We start from the raw sequence: 21704 nt of genomic DNA, 5'->3' as shown, positions 1-21704 counted from the left end.
CCCCGGCGCGGCCCCTCCGTGCTCCCCCCGCTGCCCCGCGCGGGGGTTCCGCCGCCCGCCAGGCCCTGGGCGCAGGTGAGGAGCGGGCCGGGATTCCCGGGAATTCCCGGGATAACGGGAATGATGGGAATGACGGGAAGGGTGGGAATCGTGGCAGCGGGAGAGAGAGAGGGCAGCGCGGTTACCCGGGCTGGGCGTGCTCGGGCCGCCTCGGGGTTGCTGCCGGAGCCTGGAATGGGGGAACGGGAGCGGTGGGAATTTGGGAATTAGGGAATGCGATCTGGGAATGCGGGAATGCAGGCTGGGAAAGTGCGGGAATACGGGATATGGGGTGGGGAGTGCAGGAATCGCGGCTCTGGGATTCGGGAATATGGGATCTGGAATTCCTGGAATTCCCTGAGGATTTTCCTGGAATTCTGAAGCGTTTCCTGGGAATCAGAGGAGTTTCCGGGGAATGTCAGGATTTTCCTGGAATTAGGAGGAGTTTCCTGGGAGTACCAGGATTTCCCAGGGAAAGCTCCATCTGGGGCTGCTCCAGCTCCATTTTTCCCGGTTTTCCCTGCAGGATTCCCAAGAGGAATCAGTAAATCCCGGGATTTTTGCCTCTGGAAGCTCGAGATGCGTTAGAATTCCAAGAATTCCCAGAATTCCCTTTCCCTAAGGTAAGAGCAGAGCGGCTTTTCCCCGTTCCCGTTTATTCCCGGCTCTGCTGGGATCCCTGGAGTTCCTGTCCCAGCTCCGTTCCCACATTTCCCTGATTCCCAGGAATGCTGGCCCTGGCCCGGGACAGGGGTGCCATTCCCATCCAGGAAATCCCAAATCCACGTCCTGATCCAGTTTTTCCATGGTTTTCCCAGGAACGCAGCACCATCTGGTTACCATTCCCATCTGGAACATCCCAAATCCCTCTCCTGATCCCGTTTTTCCCTGTTTTCCAAGGAATTCTGCACCATGTGCTGCCTGGCCTGGGTGCCGTTCCCATGAAGAGCACCCAAATCCCTCTCTCCTGATCCCATTTTTCCACATTTTTCCCTGTTTTCCCAGGACTGCAGGACCGTGTGCTGACCGTTGCCCTCTGGAACATCCTGAACCTCCGTCCCAATCCTGGTTTTCCATGATTTTCCCTGTTTTCCCAGGAATGCATGCATTCCCATGCGCTGCCTGGCCCTGTCACCGTGACCATTCCCATCAGGACCTCCCCCAATCCCTCTCCTGATCCCGTTTTTCCCGTTGTTTTTCCCAGGAATGCAGCACCATGAGTGCCATTCCCATCAGGGCCACCCCCAATCCCTGTCCTGATCCCGTTTTTCCCTGTTTTTCCCTGTTTTCCCAGGAATGCAGCACCATGCGCTGCCTGGCCCTGTCACCGTGACCATTCCAAGTAGGACCACCCTCAATCCCTCTCCTGATCCCATTTTTCACGTTGTTTTTCCCAGGAATGCAGCACCATGAGTGCCATTCCCATCAGGACCACCCCCAATCCCTGTCCTGATCCCTTTTTTCCCGTTGTTTTTCCCAGGAATGCAGCACCATGCGCTGCCTGGCCCTGTCACCCTGACCATTCCCATCAGGACCACCCCCAATCCCTGTCCTGATCCCGTTTTTCCCATTGTTTTTCCCAGGAATGCAGCACCATGCGCTGCCTGGCCCTGTCACCCTGACCATTCCCATCAGGACCACCCCCAATCTCTGTCCTGATCCCGTTTTTCCCGTTGTTTTTCCCAGGAAATGCAGCACCATGAGTGCCATTCCCATCAGGGCCACCCCCAATCCCTGTCCTGATCCCGTTTTTCCCGTTGTTTTTCCCAGGAATGCAGCACCATGCGCTGCCTGGCCCTGTCACCGTGACCATTCCCATCAGGACCACCCCCAATCTCTGTCCTGATCCCGTTTTTCCCTGTTTTTCCCAGAAATGCAGCACATGTGCATTCCCATCGGGCCACCCCCAATCCTGTCCTGATCCCGTTTTTCCCGTGTTTTCCCAGGAAGCGCACCATGCGCTGCTGGCGCCTCAGCTCCAAGCCTCCTGGTCCTGCTCCTCTGCCTGCTCTCGCTGCTGCTCTGGACCCGCTGCCCCCAGCGCCCCCAGCCCCCTCCGGAGCGCCCCGGCATTCCCGGCATTCCCGACAGCGAGGAGGCCTCGCCCCAGGACGCTCCCAGAGCCCCGGGAATGGCGGGAATGGCGGCGGGGCCGCGCTACGAGGAGATCGACTGCGTGATCAACGAGGAGCAGACGGTGAAGGGGCGGCGCGAGGGCGGCGAGGTGTTCCTGCCCTTCAGCTGGGTGGAGAAATACTTCCAGGTGTACGGGCGCATCGCGCAGGCCGACGGCGCTGAGCGCTTCGAGTTCTCCCACAGCTACTCCAAGGTGTACGCGCAGCGCGCCCCGTACCGCCCCGACGGCGTCTTCATGTCCTTCGAGGGATACAACGTGGAGCTGCGCGACAGGGTCAAGTGCATCAGCGGCCTGGAGGGTGAGGGGATGGGTGTTCCCATGGGGAATAGCTGGGGATGAGACCTGAAACCTCCTGGAAGTGACCAGTGAAATGCGCTGGAGGTGCAAAGTGACCTGGATGGGAATGTGGGAATGGCGGTGGGGTCAAGTGCATCAGCGGTGTGAAGAGTGAGGGAATGGGTGTTCCCACGGGGAATTGCTGGGGATGAGACCTGAAACCTCCTGGAAGTGACCAGTGAAATGCGCTGCAAGCGCGAAGTGACCTGGATGGGAATGTGGGAATGGCGGTGGGGTCAAGTGCATCAGCGGCATGGAGGGTGAGGGGATGGGTGTTCCCATGGGGAATTGCTGGGGATGAGCCCTGGAACCTCCTGGAAGCGCTCCCTAAAATGTGCTGGAAGCACTCTGTGAAATGTGCTGGAGGTGCAAAGTGACCTGGATGGGAATGGCGGTAGGGTCAAGTGCATCAGCGGCATGGAGGGTGAGGGAATGGGTGTTCCCATGGGGAATTGCTGGGGATGAGACCTGAAACCTCCTGGAAGTTACCTGGATGGGAATGTGGGAATGGCGGTAGGGTCAAGTGCATCAGTGGTGTGAAGAGTGAGGGAATGGGTGTTCCCACGGGGAATAGCTGGGGATGAGCCCTGAAACCTCCTGGAAGTGTTCCGTGAAATGTGCTGGAAGTGCGAAGTGACCTGGATGGGAATGTGGGAATGGCGGTAGGGTCAAGTGCATCAGCGGCATGGAGGGTGAGGGAATGGGTGTTCCCACGGGGAATTGCTGGGGATGAGACCTGAAACCTCCTGGAAGTGCTCCGTGAAATGTGCTGGAAGTGCGAAGTGACCTGGATGGGAATGTGGGAATGGCGGTAGGGTCAAGTGCATCAGCGGCATGGAGGGTGAGGGAATGGGCGTTCCCACGGGGAATTGCTGGGGATGAGACCTGAAACCTCCTGGAAGTGACCTGGATGGGAATGTGGGAATGGTGGTAGGATACCAAATGTATCAGTGGCCTGGAGGGTAAGGGACTGGGTGTTCCCATGGGGAGTTTCTGGGGTTGGGATGAGCCCTGAAACCTCCTGGAAGTGCTCCGTAAAATGTGCTGGAAGCGCAAAGTGACCTGGATGGGAATGTGGGAATGGTGGTAGGCAGTGGTGGAATGGTGGTTGTGCATCACTGGTGTGGAAGGTGGGAGGCAGAGGATTCCCAGGAATTTTTGGGGTTGGGATGAGCCCGAAAATCTCCTCGAAGTGCTCCTTAAAATGTGCTGGAAGTGCAGAGTGACCCGGATTTGGTGCTGGGAATGTGGGAATGGGGTTTTGTGGTGGCACCTCTGTTGCCTTGGGGTCATCAAGGAGGAGTTGGGAGGGACAGGACACAGGGATGGATGGGATCTTGGGAAGGAATTCCTGTCTGGGCTGGAATTCCCAGAGAAGCTGTGGCTGACCCTGGATCCCGGGAATGTCCTGTGCCAGCATGGAGCACCCTTGGAAGGGATGGAATGGAGTGGGATTGAGGTTCCCTTGCGCCCAGCCATTCCATAATTCCATAAAAGTTGGGAAGTCCACGCCAGGGATTCCTCTGCCAGCTAAAACCATGGAATTCTGGATTTTAGTGGAAAGGGCCCAACCTTCCCTCTATCCTCCAACCGCCTTGATGGAGCTCCCGGAATTTCGGGGTGCAGAGGGAGGACTTTTCCCCTCATTCCAACGCCTTTTCCATGTTTTTTCCCAAGCAGGAGTTCCTCTCTCCACGCAGTGGGGCCCTCAGGGCTACTTCTACCCCATCCAGATCGCCCAGTACGGGCTGAGCCACTACAGCAAGAACCTGACGGAGAAGCCGCCGCACGTGGAGGTGTACGAGACGGCGGGGGACGGGAACGGGAACGGGAATGGGAACGGGGAATGGACGGTGCCCAAGGGCTGCTCCCTCACCACCGTCTGGGACAAGTCCCGGCTCACCGGGGTCAAGCAGTTCTCCTGCCCAGGTGGGTGGTGGGGCAGGGAGTGGGAATTGTTGGGTGCTGGGGTTGTGTTTGGCCTTTGTTCCCAGTCCTTGATTCCAGTCTTCATTCCCAGTCCTTTTCATTCCCAGTCCTTTGCTGCCAATCCTTCATGCCCCACTCTTTTGATTTCTGCTCCTTCATTCCCAGTCCTTCATTCCCAGTCCTTTTCATTCCCAGTCCTTTTCATTCCACATGCTTCATTTCCTGTCCTCTTCATTCTTCATCCTTTTCATTCTCCATCCTTTTTATTCCCTCTCCTTTTTCTTCCCAATCCTTTGTTCCCAGTCCTTGATTCCAAATCCTTCCTTCCCAGTTCTTCATTCCCAATTCTTCATTCACCATCCTTTTCGTTTCCAGTCCTCCATTCCCCATCCTTTTCATTCCTTATCCTTCATTCCCAGTCCTCCATTGCCCATCCTTTTCATTCCTTATCCTTCATTCCCAGTCCTCCATTGCCCATCCTTCTCATTCCTTATCCTTTTCATTCCCAGTCCTCCATTCCCCATCCTTTTCATTCCTTATCCTTCATTCCCAATCCAATCAGGTGAAACAGCCCAGAAACGTTGAATTATTGAAGGGCTGCTCTAAAAGCTTTGGAATCCCTCCCGGGAGCGGGGATGGCCTCTGGAATCCGCTCCAGCCCTTTGGGAAACCGGGAATCTTTCCGCGCTGAGCGCGCCTTTTTTGGGGGTTGCTTTTGCAGAGAGCTCCGAGGGCGTCTCCCTGGAGCTCAACAACGGCCGGGATTTCATCCTCTCCTTCGACCTGAAGCTGCAGAGCAACGGCAGCGTGTCGGTGGTGCTGGAGACCACGGAGAGGAACCAGCTCTTCACGGTGCACTACGTGTCCAGCACGCAGCTCATCGCCCTCAGGGACAGGGACATCTTCTACGGCATCGGAGCGCGCGGCAGCTGGAGCACGCTCACCCGGGACCTGCTGACGGACCTGCGCAAGGGCGTGGGGCTCTCCAACACCAAGGCGGTGAAGCAAACCAAGATCATGCCCAAGAGGGTGCTGCGCTTGGTGGCCAAGGGCCGCGGCTTCCTGGACAACGTCACCATCTCGGCCACCGCCCACATGGCCGCCTTCTTCGCCGCCAGCCGCTGGCTGCTGCGCAACCAGGACGAGCGCGGCGGCTGGCCCATCATGGTCACCAGGAAGCTGGGAGAAGGCTTCAAATCCCTGGATCCGGGCTGGTACTCGGCCATGGCGCAAGGCCAGGCCATGTCCACGCTGGTCAGGGCCTACCAGCTGACCAAGGAGCCGGCGTTCCTGGGCGCGGCGCTCCGGGCCACGGCGCCCTTCAAGCTGCCGGCGGAGCAGCGCGGCGTCAAGGCGGTGTTCATGAACCGGCACGACTGGTACGAGGAGTACCCCACCACGCCCAGCTCCTTCGTGCTCAACGGCTTCATGTACTCCCTGATCGGCCTCTACGACCTGAAGGAGACGGCGGGCGAGAAGCTGGGCAGGGAGGCGCGGCTGCTCTACGAGCGCGGCATGGAGTCGCTCAAGGCCATGCTGCCGCTCTTCGACACCGGCTCGGGCTCCATCTACGACCTGCGGCACTTCATGCTGGGCACGGCGCCCAACCTGGCGCGCTGGGACTACCACACCACGCACATCAACCAGCTGCAGCTGCTGGGCTCCATCGACGACGCGCCCGTCTTCAAGGAGTTCGTCAAGAGGTGGAAGAGTTACCTGCGGGGAGGGCGGGCCAAGCACAACTGAGCTCTTCCCCGTCCTTCCCGAAATTCTGGGCCTTAAAACTGCTCCGGCTCCGGGGAGGGTTTGGCATCGGGACGCTCTCCCGCGTTGAGGTTGAGGTTGGGTTGTGTTGGGATTGGTTTTTCCTTTCCTGAGGAAAACGTTTGCAGAAGCCATAGAAGTCTTGGAAGCGCGGTCGCTGCCTGGAGAGCTCCTCCGGGGCCTCCCAAAGCGGGATTGTGTGTCCGTGCTGGAGCAGCTCCCGTGGGATGAGCGCCGTCCTCGGGAATCGCTCGGAGCCCGGGAGCGCGAAGCGTGGCTTTAAAGTGGGGGGAGGGGGGCTTCCTAGGGGTTCGCTTTTCTGGGATGGAAAATCCGCAGTTGGAATTTTTTGCCAGTTCTCTGCCTGGAGATCCTGAAGCTGGAGGGTTTCTTCATGGAAAACACATGCCCGGCATCATGGAAGCACAACTGGGAGCCTGGGGCACACGGCCCCGGGCCACCAGCACCCGTGTCCCCTCGGAGCTGGGATCCTTATCCCTGTCATTGGAACTCCCTCGGAGCTGGGATCCTTATCCCTGTCACTGGAATTCCCTCAGAATTGGGATCCTTATCCCAGTCACCGAAATTCCCTCAGAGCTGGGATCCTTATCCCTGTCACCGGAACTCCCTCGGAGCTGGGATCCTTATCCCAGTCACCAGAACTCCCTCGGAGCTGGGATCCTTATCCCAGTCACCAGAATTCCCTCGGAGCTGGGATCCTTATCCCTGTCACAGGAATTCCCTCCGAGCTGGGATCCCTTATTCCAGTCACCAGAATTCCCTCTGAGCTGGGATCCTTATCCCAGTCACCAGAATTCCCTCGGAGCTGGGATCCTTATCCCAGTCACCGGAATTCCCTCGGAGCTGGGATCCTTATCCCTGTCACCGGAACTCCCTCGGAGCTGGGATCCTTATCCCTGTCACCGGAATTCCCTCGGAGTTGGGATCCTTATCCCAGTCATCAGAATTCCCTCGGAGCTGGGATCCTTATCCCTGTCACTAGAATTCCCTCAGAGCTGGGATCCCTTATTCCAGTCACCAGAATTCCCTCAGAGCTGGGATCCTTATCCCTGTCACCGGAACTCCCTCGGAGCTGGGATCCTTATCCCAGTCACCAGAATTCCCTCGGAGCTGGGATCCTTATCCCTGTCACCGGAATTCCCTCAGAGCTGGGATCCTTATCCCAGTCACCGATGTCCCCTCAGAGCTGGGATCCTTTTTCCTGGATCTCGGTGATTTCTATGGGATTTTGGAATTCCCGTCTGGGAGGTTCCTCAGAGCATTGGGGTTTTTTTTGTTTTTGGGAATTGCTGAGCGGGACATGGAGCTCGTCCAGAGTTCCTCAGGAAGTTCAAGAATTTGGGAATTTTCATTTTTCTCCTGCTCCAGCCCGTGCAGCATTTTAACAGTTCTGTCCCAGGGGTATTTCCAGCTCTCCCTGGGCTGGAATTCCCAGAGCAGCTGTGGCTGCCTCTGGATCCCTGGAATGTCCAAGGCCAGCTTGGAGCAGCCCGGGACCGTGGAAGGTCCCTCTGGAATGGGATGAGCTTTAAGGTCCTTCCCACCAAACCATTCCGTGATTCCATGATCCCACCGGCTGCCTGATCCCAATCTCCGGGATGGACTTTGGGAATTCCCCCTGCTCCCATTCCATGGTGGAGCTGATCCCAATCCCAAAATCCCAGGCCCAAGGACAGCACCCATCTCCACCTTTTTATTCCTGTTATTTTTCGGGGCTTTTCCTTCATTTCTCGCCGATCTCGGAGCGACTTTTTCCCGGCTTTAATCCGCGCGCTCCGGTCGGATCCACCCATCCGATGGACGGCGGAGGAGGAATTCCAATACCAAAGGAAGCAGAGGGGAATTTTTTCCATGCCCATGGAAACCCAGCGGACACCAACCCACCCCGAACCCGGAATTCCTTCCTAAAAGAAAGGAATTCCATCCTCCCCCCGCGCGCTCCTTCCATCGTTTTCCAGTTGGAAAACCCAGGGAGCCTCCTTGGGTGCTGCTCCAGGATGGCACTGGTGCCTTACAGAGGCCGGAATTCCTCTTGGTTGGGTTTTTTGGGAATTGCTGCCGATGGCGGGGTTGGAGCGCGGCCGATTTTCCCGCTCCGGAAGCGCGGGATGGGCATTCCAAGGTTGTCCCTCTTGTCCCACCTCTGGTCCTTCCATCGCCTTCTGGAGGCCTTAGACAGGTGGAGCTTCCAGGAATCCTCTAAATCCATGGAGAATCCATGGGGATATTCCTGGTATTCCTTAAGTTCCGTTGTGCATTGGAAGAGGATCCTTGACCATGCCGGCAGTGCCCAAAACTCCACGGAATTCATTCCAGTTTGGGATCTGTTTGTTCGTTTTCCATCTCCAAGCTCCCAAAGATCTTTGGGACCAAGATCAGCTTTTACTATCCCAGATTTTCCCCAAGATCCATTGGCTCTTCCCATGGGATTTTTTCTCCGTGGATGCCGCTGGAAGTTTGGGATGGAGCATTCCAAGGTTTTCCCTCCTGTCCTTCCATCACCTTCTGGAGGCCTTAGCACAGGTGGAGCTTCCAGGAATCCCCGCCAGAGGCTGCAATTCCATGGAGAATCCATGGGGAATTCCTGATATTCCTGAAATTTTGCATTGGAAGAGGACCCTTGGCCATGGAGCCGATCCCCAAAACTTCTTGGAATTCATTCCGGTTTAGGATTTCTTTGTTCACTTCCCCCCTCAGGCTCCCAGAGATCTTTGGGTCCCAGACCAGCTGCGATCCCAGATTTTCACCCAGAGATCCCGCTGGCTCTTCCCATGGGATCCCCTCTCCGTGGCTCCCCCACCCCAACAGCACAAGCACAACCCTCCCTGGGATCTGGGCATTCCCTGGGATCCGGGCATTCCCTGGGATCCGGGCATTCCCTGGAAGCCGCTCCATTCCCGTTCTCCTCCTCCCCGGGCGTGGCTTGGCTGGGATTTTGTTGGATTTTCCGGGATTTTCCCGAGGATCCCGGTGGAAAATATGCAATAATTTGTTTACAGGATGCTCCGGGCAGGGCGCTCCTTTAAGCACAATGTGCACAGGATAGTTTTGTATTCCGCCCCTCCGGAATTTTTGGCGGGAAGAGGTTCTCCTACGTTTCTATGGGACATTGGGAATGCTTGGAAAGCTTTCTAAGACTGGGAAATAAATCTTTTTTATCTTAAGAAAAAAAAAAAAAAAAACCCCAAACTTTGGGATGTCTTCCTTATTTGGGGATTTTCCCAAGTGTTTTATTTTCCAAATGTATTCCAGGTTTTTTTCCCTGTGGGGGATTTGAGGCGTCCTGGTTTTGAGGAGGTTTTCTTCTGGAAAAGTGGGAAAAGGTGGATTTTTCCCATTAATTCAGGGTCTGGTGATTTGTGGGAAGGAGCACCAGTGGTGGATTCCTGCTGGGAATTACTCCAGCTCATTTGGAATTTTTTGGGAGCTGTTAAATGAGGATTTTCATGGAGCGGTCACTAAAAATATCCCAACATTGGGAATGGGGAGATGCAGCTCCAGGGAATCCCAGAGTCCCTTCTGGGAATCCAGGGAGAGCTGGAGAGGGATTTGGGTCAGGGAAGGAGAGGCAGGACACAGGGAATGGCGGGAAAAGTGGAGATTTAGATGGAGCTTGGGAAGGAATTCCCAGCTGAGATGGAATTCCCAGAGCAGCTGTGGCTGCCCCTGGATCCCGGGAATGCCCAAGGCTGGGCTGGAGCACCTGGGATAGGGAAAGGTGTCCCTGCCCATCCCATCCAAAATATTCCCGGATTCTCCTGAGTGATTCCCATTCCTTGGCACGTTGGGATTGAAAAGAGCCTTGGAACATCCCCGAAGGTGGGAAGGGAATTCCAGAGCCCCGGGAAGCCATGTCCAGGGAAAAGCCGTGTCTCAGTGCGGGCAGGACGGGGTTAATTCCCAGGAATTCCCAGGATTTTCCTGTGGGATTGAAGTTCGGGATAGAGCTGGGAATCCACCAGCCCTGCCCGGCTCCCTTCTCCCAATTCCTGAATAATTAAGGGATAATAATTAATAATAATTAATAATACACTGAGCCCGCTCATCCCTCTCCATCCCGCTGGAATCTCCCGCTCTCCGAACTTTGGGAAAGCCGTTCCCAGTGGAACACTGCCGGAAAAGCAGCAGATTTTTGGGAAGCAGAACGGGAAACTCACCGGGCTGGGATTCATTCCCATCCAGCCGGGAACAATCTGGGAATGAGGAGCCGCGGGAGGGCTGGAACCGCCAGGCTCCTCTGGAGGAGCTCCGGGAGTTTTCCAGAGGTGCTGGGAGCGGGAGATGCGCGGCAGGGCTGGGAATTGATATTTTTTCCTGATATTTTTCCACTTCCTCGCCGCTGGATCCGATCCCGGCCGCCTTTGGCCGCGCCGATTTCCGGGTTTATCTGGGAACCTTTTTCCCTTGGACGAGCCAGGGCTCATTCGCTCCCAAAACCTGGGAATTGCCGGCTCTGGGATCATCCCTGGGGGCGCTTCCTGGCGGGATCCTGCCTCTGGAAAAGCCGCGCCCGCCCGGCCGGGAATTGCATGTGGGCAGTGTTTGTTCCCAGCTGAGTAATCCCGGGATTCCGAGGCAGCGCTGGAAAACGCCGCATCCAGCGGCGGCTCCGAGCAGCGCCGTAAGTCCCGGCTTTTCCCAGGTTTTCCCGCTGATCCCGAGGGTCGGCTCCCGGGAAGTTCGGGAATGCGGGAAGAAGGGGAATGGGAATGGGAAAAGCGCCGGAGCAGCGGGAGAATTCCCGGCCCCCCCACGGCTCCCGGTGCGGGGATCGCGGAATTCCCGGGAAATTTCACTCGGGAGCGGGATGGGGTCTGGGACCCAGCGGGAACGACGGGTGGGAGCGGCGGATTTCTGGCATGGAAAAGCCGCTGCTCCCGGCGAATTCCAGCGGCAACAACAACTCCCACAAAGCCGCCGTTGTCCCGCCGGGAGCGCTCCTGGCATGGCCCGCGCCGCTCCCGGAGTTTTCCAGCGCTGCTCCCGCTCTCCCGGCGCCGCTGGGAACGCGAACGGGGCTGCTCGGGAATTCCCGAATATTCCCGGCCCGGGGAAAAACGCCGCCGGAGCTGGCACGGAGCGAGGGATGTGCCAGGGAGAGCCGTGCCAGGGGGTGGGATCTGCCGTGGGGAGGGATGTTCCCTAGGGAAGGATATTCCATAGGGGAGGATATTCCATAGGGGAGGATGTGCCGTGGGGAGGGATGAAAGGAAAGGAAAAAGGGAAAGGAGAAAGGAAAAAGGAAAAAGTGCCCTGGGAGCTGTGCCATGGGCAGAGGACGGTGACAAGGTGACAGGGCCGGCTCCTGGCAGCGGAGCCAGGTGGGGACATCGGTGCCAGGTGGGGACATTCCCTAGGTGGGGACAAACCTGGGTGAGCCGGGAGCTCCCGGCCGGAGCTGCGGCTGCAGGGCCGGGACAGCCCCGAGAGGGATCGGGAGGGACTGGAGGGAACCGGGACAGGGAGAGGAGGAAATTAAGGAAGAGGAGGAAGAAGAAGAGAAGGAGGAAGAGGAGGAGGAGGAGGAGGAGGAGGAGGAGGAGGAAGAGGAGCTGTTGCAGCCACCTGAGTGAAGCCGCAGCGCTGTCAGAGGTGACTCGCAGGGGTCGCAGCCCCGCCATGTCCCCATCCCGTTCCCGTTCCCATTCCCATTCCCATTCCCGGCTGGGAAGAGCCCGAACAGGAGGAGGAGGAGGAGCAGGAGGAAGCAGGCCCGGCCCGGCCCGGCCCCAGTGACTCACTGTGCTCGCTGCCCTCGTCGCCTCCCAAACCACAAATTCCTGCCTGAGGCCGGGCCTGGAGCCTCCTCCTGCTTCCCACAGGGAACGGGGAATGGGAACAGGGACAGGGAACTGGGAATGGGGACAGGAATAGGAACAGGGAATGGGGAATGGGGACAGGAATAGGAACTGAGAATGGGGAATGGGGACTGGGAACTGGGAACAGGGAATAGAGACAGAAAACTGGGAACAGGGAAGAGGAAATTGGGAACAGGGAATAGGGAACAGGGAAGAGAAAATTTGGAACAGGGAACAGGGAAGAAATCCCTGCCACAGGAATGTCTGGGTGGGGGTGGATCCAGGTGCTCCCAGCTCAGGGATCCCATCCAGGGGCTCTGTGCACAGGGGGATCCTGCACCTGGGAGGAGCCTCTGGAGAAGCCCAAGCCTTTGGAATGGCTCATGCCTCTGGAAGGGCTCATTCCTTTGCCCCCTGAAAATCCCAGAATTCCAGGTTGGAAAGGCCCTTAAAACTCATCTCATTCCAGCCCTGGCCATCGCAGGGACCCTTCCATGAACAGATTCCAGCCTGGCCTTGGGCACTGCCTGGGATCCAGGGATCCAGGGGCTGCTCTGGGAATTCCATCCCAGCCTCTTCTCACCCTCCCAGGGAACAATTCCCAATTCCCAATCTCCCAATATCCATCCCTGCACTCCGGCAGTGGGAGTCATTCCCTGTGTCCTGTCCCTCCATCCCTTATCCCAGTCCCTCTCCAGCTCTCCTGGAGCCCCTTCAGGCCCTGGAAGGGCTCTGAGCTCTGCCTGGAGCCTTCTCTGGATTCAGGTCCCATTTCCACCATGGAAAACCACAGGAATTCTGTGGGATCCAAGGGCTGCAGACTCTGTGGAGCTTTGAGGCAGCACCTTGGTGCTTCCAGAGCCCTGGGAAGCACTCGATTCCCAATTTTCCATTCCCCATTCCCCGTTCCCCATTCCCAGTTCCCCATTCCCAGTTCCCCATTCCCCGTTCCCAGTTCCCCATTCCCAGTTCCCCATTCCCCATTCCCTGTTCCCCATTCCCCGTTCCCAGTTCCCCATTCCCAGTTCCCCATTCCCCGTTCCCAGTTCCCCATTCCCCGTTCCCATTCCCCGTTCCCAGTTCCCCATTCCCCATTCCATGTTCCCCATTCCCACCCGTTCCCCATTCCCCAGTTCCCAGTTCCCCATTCCCCCCCGTTCCCCATTCCCCGTTCCCAGTTCCCCATTCCCCATTCCCAGTTCCCCATTCCCCATTCCCCATTCCCCATTCCCCATTCCCATTTCCCCGTTCCCCATTCCCCGTTCCCTGTTCCCAGTTCCCCATTCCCCATTCCCAGTTCCCCATTCCCAGTTCCCCATTCTCCATTCCCCATTCCCAGTTCCCCATTCCCCATTCCCGTCTAATCTTTAACCAGAGGCGTTTCCAGCGGGGTTTTGTTGGTTCATTGCCTCATTAATTTTTCCCTCCCTCTCCAGCCATTCCCGGTGTCCCGGGGATTTTCCTGGAGCTGCCTCACCCCGGAGCTGGCAGAGGTAGGGCTGGGATGGGAGGGAATCCCGGGAATTCCAGGGGCTGGGAAAGGGGTTCTTTGGGAATGGCTCTGTGGCACATCCAAGGGCTGGATCCCGCTGGGAAGTTGGGATGGCGGGAGCAGCTGGAATGGCAGCCCCGGATGCTGCAGAGGCTCCGGGAGCTCTCGGGATTCTGGGAATCCAGAACTTTGGATCCTGCTGGATCCTGGTGGGATGGAGCCAAGGCAGCGCCCGGAGCAGGAGCTCCCTTCCTGCTTTTCCTGCTCCCACCGGGAGGGAAGGAGGGATCACGGATTTTTCCATTGATTTCCCAGAGTGCCGGCGCCAGGATCGGGTAAGAGCCAGAGCCAGGATATTCCATGGGAGTGGGAAAGGGGATCCAGCAGGGATCCCCTGTCCCACTGCTTCCCGAGGGACCTTCCTGCATCCCGGGATCCTGAGGTGATCCCGAGGTGATCCCACATCCCTCTGGATCTGTTGGAATTCCTGTCCCTCTGGGAAGTGGGATCAGCCTTCTCCCGCTGCTCCCTTGGGATCCCAGCACCCCACAGGGGACGGGTGCTCCCCATCCCACTGGGATACAATTCCCTGTGGGAGCTGGGATTTGGGATTGGACCCCGTGCCGCATCCCAGGAATTCTCATTCCCTCCAGGCCGTCCTGATCCCGGGATCCTCGTGGGAGCGGCGCCATTCCCGTGGGATGCAGCCAGGAGGGCTTTAAGGCTCCATCCTTGTGGAAGCTGAGCTGGAAAACCCCGGGATCCGGAGCCGGCCATGCCGAGCCCCCCGGCCCGGCTGCTCCGCGCCCACCAGGTGCCCGAGGTCAGCGGGAATTCCCTCCCGGATCCCGGGATCAGCGGGGTTTGGGATCTGACACACGGGAACAGCGCCGGGGTCACCCCGGGGGGGCACAGCGGTGTCCCAGCTCCGGAATTTTGGGGATGCTCCCCATCCTTTTCCATTCCCATCCCCAGTTCCCATTCCCATTATTCCCACTCCCATTCCCTGTTCCCTTTCCCATTCCCTGTTCCCTATTCCCATCCCCAGTTCCCATTCCCATCCCTATTCCCATCATTCCCGTTCCTGTCCCTATTCCCACTCCCTATTCCCATTCCCATTCCCATTCTTCCCATTCTTTTCTTCCCATTCTTCCAGTTATTCCCATCCCCATTCCCATTATTCCCATCCTTTTCCATTTCCCATTCCCATTCCTATTCCCATCATTCCCCTTCCTGTTCCTGTCCCTATTCCCATTCCTTATTCCCATTCCCATCATTCCCATTCCCATTCTTCCCATTCTTCCCATCCCCATTCCCATTATTCCCATCCCCATCCCCATCCCCATCCCCATTCCCATTCCCGTCATTCCCGTCATTCCAATTATTCCCACTCTTCCCATTATTCCCATCCCCATTCCCATTATTCCCATTCCCATTCCCATCATTTCCATCATTCCTGTCATTCCCATTATTCCCACAATTCCCACGATTCCCCTGATTCCCAGAGTTACCGGGAGCCGGGAATTCTCTCCGGGTACCGCCCCCCCCGGAGCTCGGCCTGCGAGTGCCTGCTCAGCCTCTTTGGGATGAACAACGAGACCCTCAACATCTGGACACACCTGGTGCCCGCCGGGTGAGTGCCCGCGGCCCCTGGGCACACCTGGGCACACCTGGGGGTCCCTTCAGCCCCTGGCCGCACCTGGGCACACCTGGCGATGCCCTCAACACCTGGGCACACGTTGGGGTCCCCTCAACACCTGAACGCACCTGGACACACTTGGTGCGTGTCCCTCAACATCTGGGCACATCTGCTGGGTAACCCTGAATGCCTGGGCACACCCCTGGGCACACCCCTGGGCACACCTACATACCTGGGCACACCTGGGCATACCTGGCACCCCTGGGCACCTCTGGGCACACACCTGGGCACACCTAAGCACCTGGGCACACCTACCTACCTGGGCACACCCCTGGGCACACCTGGGCACACCTGGGCACCCCTGGGCACACCTGGGCACACAGCTGGGCACACACCTGGGCACCCCTGGGCACACCCCCCTGGGCACACCCCTGGGCACACCCCTGGTCCCACCCCTGGGCACACCTGGTCCCACCCCTGGGCACACCTGGGCACACCCCTGGGCACACCCCTGGGCACACCTGGCTGAGGCCCCGCCCCTCTCTCCCCCCAGGTATTTCCTGTGGCTGCTGCTGTCGCGGCTGGGCGGGGCCGGGGCGGAGCCGGGGGCGGGGCCGTTCCTGGCCTACCTGGGCACGTGCGCGCTGTACCCGCTGGCCTCGAGCGCCGCGCATGCGCTGGGGGCGCTGGGCGGGCCCGGCCGGCACCGCGCGTTCTGCTGCGACTACGGCGCGCTCAGCCTCTACGGGCTGGGTGGGGATCGGGAATAACGGCGGGAATAACGGCGGGAATAACGCCCGGGGATGGGCGGGATTGCCTCTACGGGCTGGGTGGGGATCGGGAATAACGGCGGGAATAACGGCGGGATGGCGGGATGGACGGGATGGATGGGATGGGATTGCGGGATTGCCTCTACGGGCTGGGTGGGGGACGGGAATAACGGCGGGAATAACGCCCGGGGATGGGCGGGATGGATGGGATGGACGGGATGGGACTGCGGGATTGCCTCTACGGGCTGGGTGGGGAACGGGAATAACGGCGGGAATAATGGCGGGATCGACGGGATGGATGGGATGGGATTGCGGGATTGCGGGATTGCCTCTACGGGTTGGGTGGGGGACGGGAATAACGGCGGGAATAACGCCCGGGGATGGGCGGGATGGCGGGATGGACGGGATGGGATTGCGGGATTGCGGGGCAGGGGTGGGATCCGGGAGGTCCAGGGGGTTTGGTGGGATTTGGGGGATGCCAGGGGGGGTTTGTGGGATGCGGGAAATCCGGGGGGATTGATGGGATGTGGGAATGCCAGGGGGTTTGTGGGATCTGGGGAATTCTGCAGGGTTTGTGGGATTTGGGGGATGCCGGGGGGATTTGTGGGATTTGGGAGTTTTGGGAGGGATGGATGGGATTTTGGATTTCCAGGGAGATTGATGGGATTTGGGGATTACGGAGGGATGGATGGGGTTTGGGAATTCTGGGGGGATTTATGGTATTGGGGAAATGTGGAGGGGTTTGTGGGATTTGGGGAAGGCCGGGGAGGATGGATGGGATTTGGGAATTCTGGGGGTGTGGATGGGATTTCAGGAATTCCAGGAGGATTTATGGGATTTGGGAATTCCATTCCCGGGGGATTTATGGGATTTGGGAATTTTGGAGGGGATTGATGGAATTTCAGGAATCTGGGGTGTCAGGAGGAGGTGGGAGAGCCTCCTGAGTGTTTATGGGATTTCAGGAATTTAGACCAGACCTGTGGGATTTCGGGAATTCTGGGGGATGGGATGAGCCTGGATTTATGGGATTTTGGGAATTTATCCCGGATTTATGGGATGCCACCTCCAGAGGGGAGGTTTGGGGGAAATTCCTGCTCTTCCCGTTCCTCATCCCTGCACTCCGGAGCTCGGGAATGGCCTGGAGCAGCTCCGGCCGCAAATAATTTGGGACAGACCTGGGATTTGGAATAGTGGGAATGAGGAAAAATCCCAGATTTTACCACTGGAGGAGCCTCACTGGGATCACGAGGCAATTCCAGGATATTCCCACAGCCCTCCAGCCCCTCTGGAATGCTGCCTGTTCCAGAGGTTCCCAGCCCTTCCCGATGTTCCATCCCGGAGCTCAGAGCTGAGCCCAGGAGGAGGAGGAGGAATTCCGGGGGAATTCCAGGGAATTCCAGGATGGGGAGCTGAGGGCCCCGCTGTGCTTCCAGGCTCGGCGCTGGCGTACTCCGCCTACGCCTTCCCTCTGGAATGGGTCGGGAGCACATTCCATGATTTCTACGTTCCCGTGGCCGTGCTCAACTCCGTGCTCAGCACGGGCCTGTCCTGCTATTCCAGGTGGGATCCAGCGGGAATTCGGGAGGAGGGGTTCGCTCACGGGCTGGGCCGGGAAGGGGAAGCGGAGAGGGGGAATTTTCCTGTTGGGAAATGAGGAGAGTTCGGTGATGGAAATGTGGGATAACGGGAGGAGCTCCAGTTTTTGGGAAGTTCCAAAGGGGATTTGTGGAATCCTGGAATGGTTTGGATTGGGAGGGAGCTTGGAGATGGCCCAGGTTCGCTATCCCAGGTTCCCAGAGAAGCTGAGGAATTCCCTGTGCTGCCCGGTGTATCCCATGTGGAATTCCCTGTGTATCCCATGTGGAATTCCCTGTGTATCTCATGTGGAATTCCCGGTATATCCTATGTGAAATTCCCTGTGTTGCCCGGTGTATCCCATGTGGAATTCCCTGTGTATCCTATGTAGAATTCCCAGTGTATCCTGGTGTATCCTATGTAGAATTCCCTGTGTTTCCCGGTGTATCCCATGTGGAATTCCCTGTGTATCCCACATGGAATTCCCTGTGTTTCTCAGTGTGTCCCATGTGGAATTCCCTGTGTATCCCACACAGAATTCCCTGTGTTTCTCAGTGTGTCCCATGTGGAATTCCCTGTGAATCCCATGTGGGATTCCCGGTGTATCCCATGTGGAATTCCCTGTGTATCCCATGCGGCATTCCCTGTGTATCCCAGTGCATCCCACACAGAATTCCCGGTGTTTCCCAGGTTTCTGGAGGCGGAGCGGCCCCGCCTGAGCAAAGCTTTCCGAACTCTGGCCTTCGTGTATCCCTACATTTTCGACAGCATCCCGGTTTTCTACAGGGTGCGTATCCCACAAAATCCTGGGAAATTTCAGCTGCCTCAGCCTGGAATTCTCTGGGAACACAGGCCCAGCTCGGGGTTTGGGAGGCAAACAAACTCCGGCAGGAAAAGCCCTGGGATATTTTTTCCTGCTCCAATTGCCGGCGAATTCCTCCCACTTCAAAGGGCTGGAAAATTCCTGCCCTGGGAAGCTGGGAGGGGCCTTTTCCAGGGATTAAACGGGAGCAGGGTGGGAATTTGGGCCAGCAGGAGTGGAGGTGATGGGTGTGGGGAACTGGGAATGGCTCCTTGGGATTGATGGAGCAATCCTGCTTTTTCCTGGGATGCAGGGTTGGAGCGGGGCTGAGGGGAGAGGGGAACTGGGAATGGCCGTGGCTCCGATGGGATGGAGGGATGGGTGGATGGATGGATGGATGGATGGATGGATGGATGGATGGATGGATGGATGGATGGATGGATGGATGGATGGATGGATGGATGGAGGGATGGATGGATGGATGGATGGATGGGATGGATGGATGAGGGATGGATGGATGGATGGATGGATGGATGGATGGATGGATGGATGGATGGACGGATGGGATGGATGATGGATGGATGGATCCATGGATGCATCCATGGATGGATGGATGATGGATGATGGATGATGGATGATGGATGATGGATGAGGGATGGATCACTCCCGTTTTTGCCGGCAGCTGTCCCGGAGCGCGGCCGGGAGCTGCTCCGAGGGCTCGCTCCCGCTGCATTCCCGGCACAGCCTCTGCGCCCTCCTCACCTTCCTGAGCTTCACCTCCCACCTGCCCGAGCGCCTGGCGCCAGGGAGCTTCGACTTCATCGGTGAGCGTTGCTGGGAATGCCGGGAATAAACCCCGGGAATGCTGGGAATGAGCCCAGGGAATGCCAGGAATGAACCCAGGGAATGAGCCCAGGGAAATTCTAGGAATAACCCCATGGGGTGCCAGGAATGAACGCCGGGAATGCCAGAAATGAACCCAGGGAATGCCGGGAATGAAGCCAGGGAATGCCGGGAAGGAGCCCAGGGAATGCTTCCCGGGAAATGCTAGGAATAACCCCCATGGGGTCCCAGGAATGAACCCAGGGAATGCCGGGAATAAACCCCATAGAATCCCAGGAATAAATTCCCTGGAGCCAGAGACGTTGGGAGTAGGAATCACAAGGAGGATAAAACCCCAGGAACTGGGAATAGGAGTTTGTAGGATGATGGAACTCCAGCAATCAGGAGCAGGAGTTTGTGGGATAAATATTCCATGGGTGCCAGGTGAAGCGGGCTGAGCGTGATTCCGTCCTGGAATCCCGGAATTCCGGGATGTTTTGGATGGGCAGGGACACCTCCCACTATCCCAGAGTGCTCCCAGCCCCCGGAGCATTCCGGGGACATGGAACCCACCTGGTCCATCCGAACACCCCTGGAACTTCCATGGAATTTCCATGGAATTCTCAAGAGTTTTCCGTCGCAGGGCACAGCCACCAGGTTTTCCACGTCTGCGGGATCCTGGGAACGCTCTTCCAGCTGGAAGCTGTCTCCGTGGACATGGCGGAGCGGCGGGGCCGCCTCCCGCTGCCCTCTTCCCTGGAAACCTTCGGATCCCTGGGAATGGGAGCGGCCGGCAGCCTGGCCATCCTCGGGCTCTGCTTCCGCAGCCTCCGCCCGGAGCCTCCTTCCCAGGAAAAATCCCACTAGATCAGGGATTGCCTCGGATTTCCAGAGGCAGTCCCATTCCAGAGGCGTCCATGGGGGAATTGGAGAGACTGGGAATATTTCTTTGGGAATTTCCCAAGGGAAAACTGCCCCGGTTTTATCCGTGGACGGGCTGGGAAAGGCTTCCCATCCCGTTGTTATCCGCAGGGAAAGCGGCAAATAATCAGGATTTGATCCCTGAAAAGGGAGGGAAGCGCTCCTGCTTCCCAAAGAATCCGGGATCCCTCAGGTCTGCCTCAGGGAGAAATCCAGGGAATGTTGGCATGGCCAGCTGGGAGATTCCCGGTGAAGCCAAGCACTCCCTGATTCCCGTTTTCCCCTCGGATGTGGCATTCCTCTGGAATTCCGAGCCTTGCACTCCGCCCAAGTGCCTGGAGAGGTGGGATGGGGGCACTGGAGTTTCCCTCCCGCTTTAATTCCCACTGGCTTTGCTCTTTATCCGGGAAAAGGGATTCCAGGAGAGCCCCAGAGGGATGTCCCTGCAGGAAGGCTCTTCCAGGAAATCCTAAGGAGTTCATTGCCGTGGGAATTCCGAGTTTCCATGGTGGCGGGGATGGGGATGGAATTAAGGAATTCCACCCTGTCCTGGGTATTCCCAGGATGGATCCCAGGACTGGGGGTGGGAGATGGGAGAGCTCCACTGCCCAACCTCCCGGGATTTGGGATCCTTTAGGAAAAGTTTTGAATGTTTTGGGATTGGGATCTGCAGGGAGATGCCAGGAGAAAAGCAGGAATTTGGGACACCTCAAGGGCTGAAAGCACCCCGGAATTTTAAAGAATTCCCAGGATTTTCTCTCTGCTGTTCCTCGTTTTCCTTCCCCGCTGCTTCTGGAACTTGCAGGAGGAGCCTGGAGCTCCAGGCTTTTCCAGGATCCAGGTCTTCCCTCTTGGATTTCCCTGCGGGAATGCGGCACACGCTTTATTTTTTCGGGAATATTTTCCTGGATAATCCTACGGGTCTTCCGTTAATTTCCTTTAATTGCCTTTGCCGAGGTCTGGCTGGGAGCTGCTGGAATTTGGGATATCACAATAAAATCTGGGACAAACTGGTTAAATTCGGGATAAATCAACCCCTGGGAAGGCTGAGCGGGATTTTCGGGATATTCATGAGCACTGGAATTGCTTTTTCCAATGGTTTTATGGAAATGAGATAAATCACTGATTTTATTCTGCTTAATAATAAAAGAATATTCCAGAGGGAAGGAATTCCTTTGGAGATCATTGCTGATAATTCCAGAGTTTATTTACTTTGGGGGCTGCCGTGGCCGGGGAGGAATCCGGCTGGGATTGGAGAGCCCGGAAAAACGTCGGGAATCATCCCAGAATGATTCCAGGTCGTGCAACTTTTGAACTGAAACCCTCCCGTCCTCTCCAGTGCCGGGAATTTTGGGAAAGCTGCGTTCCAAAGGGGATGGAATGCCAGAATTCCACGGGATCCCCTGGCTGAACCCGTGGAATGGGGGATGCTGGATCCTGGAGCGGCGCAGGGAGGGGATTTTTCCAGCTTTTCACCAAAAACCTCAGGGTTTTCCTCAATTCCCTTTCCCGGGAGAAGCGGAAAATCCGTGTCCAGGTTGTCCCAAGGAAATAAAACAGGGATATTTATTTGTGGAATGCTGATCCTCACCAAATGCCGAAGGAATTTGGGGTGAAATCCCAGCAAAACTCCCTCACCGCTCCTAAGCCGCGTGGATT

General features: G+C 57.4%; 3 protein-coding genes and 1 long non-coding RNA gene across 22 annotated transcripts; 3 read left to right on the top strand and 1 right to left on the bottom strand.

The window, feature by feature from the left end:
* Positions 1–1837, top strand: LOC127059975 (uncharacterized). 4 transcript variants are annotated; one of them, XR_007778399.1, is made up of 3 exons: positions 1–75; positions 566–662; positions 1810–1837. It is a non-coding gene; the product is annotated as an uncharacterized LOC127059975 (long non-coding RNA). The 4 variants fall into 4 exon arrangements; XR_007778396.1 differs by lacking the exon at positions 1810–1837 and adding an exon at positions 1623–1774; XR_007778398.1 differs by lacking the exon at positions 1810–1837 and adding an exon at positions 1520–1547.
* Positions 1838–2430: 593 nt separating this feature from the next.
* LOC115484168 (uncharacterized) lies at positions 2431–4186 on the bottom strand. Of its 10 annotated transcripts, none has more exons than XM_050978309.1 (4): positions 3300–4186; positions 3107–3150; positions 2719–2987; positions 2481–2569 (listed from the first exon to the last, which is right to left on the bottom strand). In XM_050978309.1, exons 1-3 carry the CDS (start codon positions 3989–3991, stop codon positions 2758–2760), a joined length of 966 nt encoding a protein of 321 aa, XP_050834266.1. In that variant the 5' UTR covers positions 3992–4186; the 3' UTR covers positions 2481–2569; positions 2719–2757. The 10 variants fall into 10 exon arrangements, 3 of the variants coding, with proteins under 3 accessions (XP_050834266.1, XP_050834265.1, XP_050834268.1); XM_050978308.1 differs by having other exon boundaries at positions 3107–3255; positions 3405–4186; XR_007778393.1 differs by lacking the exon at positions 3107–3150 and having other exon boundaries at positions 3405–4186.
* GLCE (glucuronic acid epimerase) lies at positions 2730–6193 on the top strand. Of its 4 annotated transcripts, none has more exons than XM_050978303.1 (3): positions 2730–2772; positions 4193–4441; positions 5163–6193. In XM_050978303.1, the coding sequence occupies exons 1-3, from the start codon at positions 2766–2768 to the stop codon at positions 6185–6187; spliced, it is 1281 nt and encodes a 426-aa protein (XP_050834260.1). In that variant the 5' UTR covers positions 2730–2765; the 3' UTR covers positions 6188–6193. The 4 variants fall into 4 exon arrangements, with proteins under 4 accessions (XP_050834260.1, XP_050834258.1, XP_050834259.1 ...); XM_050978301.1 differs by lacking the exon at positions 2730–2772 and adding an exon at positions 2910–2936; XM_050978302.1 differs by lacking the exon at positions 2730–2772 and adding an exon at positions 3177–3204.
* Positions 6194–9452: 3259 nt separating this feature from the next.
* PAQR5 (progestin and adipoQ receptor family member 5) lies at positions 9453–21211 on the top strand. 4 transcript variants are annotated; one of them, XM_050978305.1, is made up of 10 exons: positions 9453–10847; positions 13461–13517; positions 13832–13851; positions 14170–14339; positions 15022–15149; positions 15709–15908; positions 17359–17485; positions 18191–18287; positions 18985–19126; positions 19768–21211. In XM_050978305.1, the coding sequence occupies exons 4-10, from the start codon at positions 14292–14294 to the stop codon at positions 19989–19991; spliced, it is 966 nt and encodes a 321-aa protein (XP_050834262.1). In that variant the 5' UTR covers positions 9453–10847; positions 13461–13517; positions 13832–13851; positions 14170–14291; the 3' UTR covers positions 19992–21211. The 4 variants fall into 4 exon arrangements, with proteins under 4 accessions (XP_050834262.1, XP_050834263.1, XP_050834264.1 ...); XM_050978306.1 differs by lacking the exon at positions 9453–10847 and adding an exon at positions 11718–11818; XM_050978307.1 differs by lacking the exons at positions 9453–10847; positions 13832–13851 and adding an exon at positions 11718–11818.
* The last annotated feature ends 493 nt before the right edge of the window (positions 21212–21704 follow it).

Source organism: Serinus canaria, chromosome 10 (assembly GCF_022539315.1).
Source record: "Serinus canaria isolate serCan28SL12 chromosome 10, serCan2020, whole genome shotgun sequence".
Lineage (NCBI taxonomy): Eukaryota > Metazoa > Chordata > Aves > Passeriformes > Fringillidae > Serinus > Serinus canaria.
The sequence above is the reverse complement of the archived record's forward strand: the minus strand, read 5'-3'. Positions and strand labels throughout refer to the sequence as shown.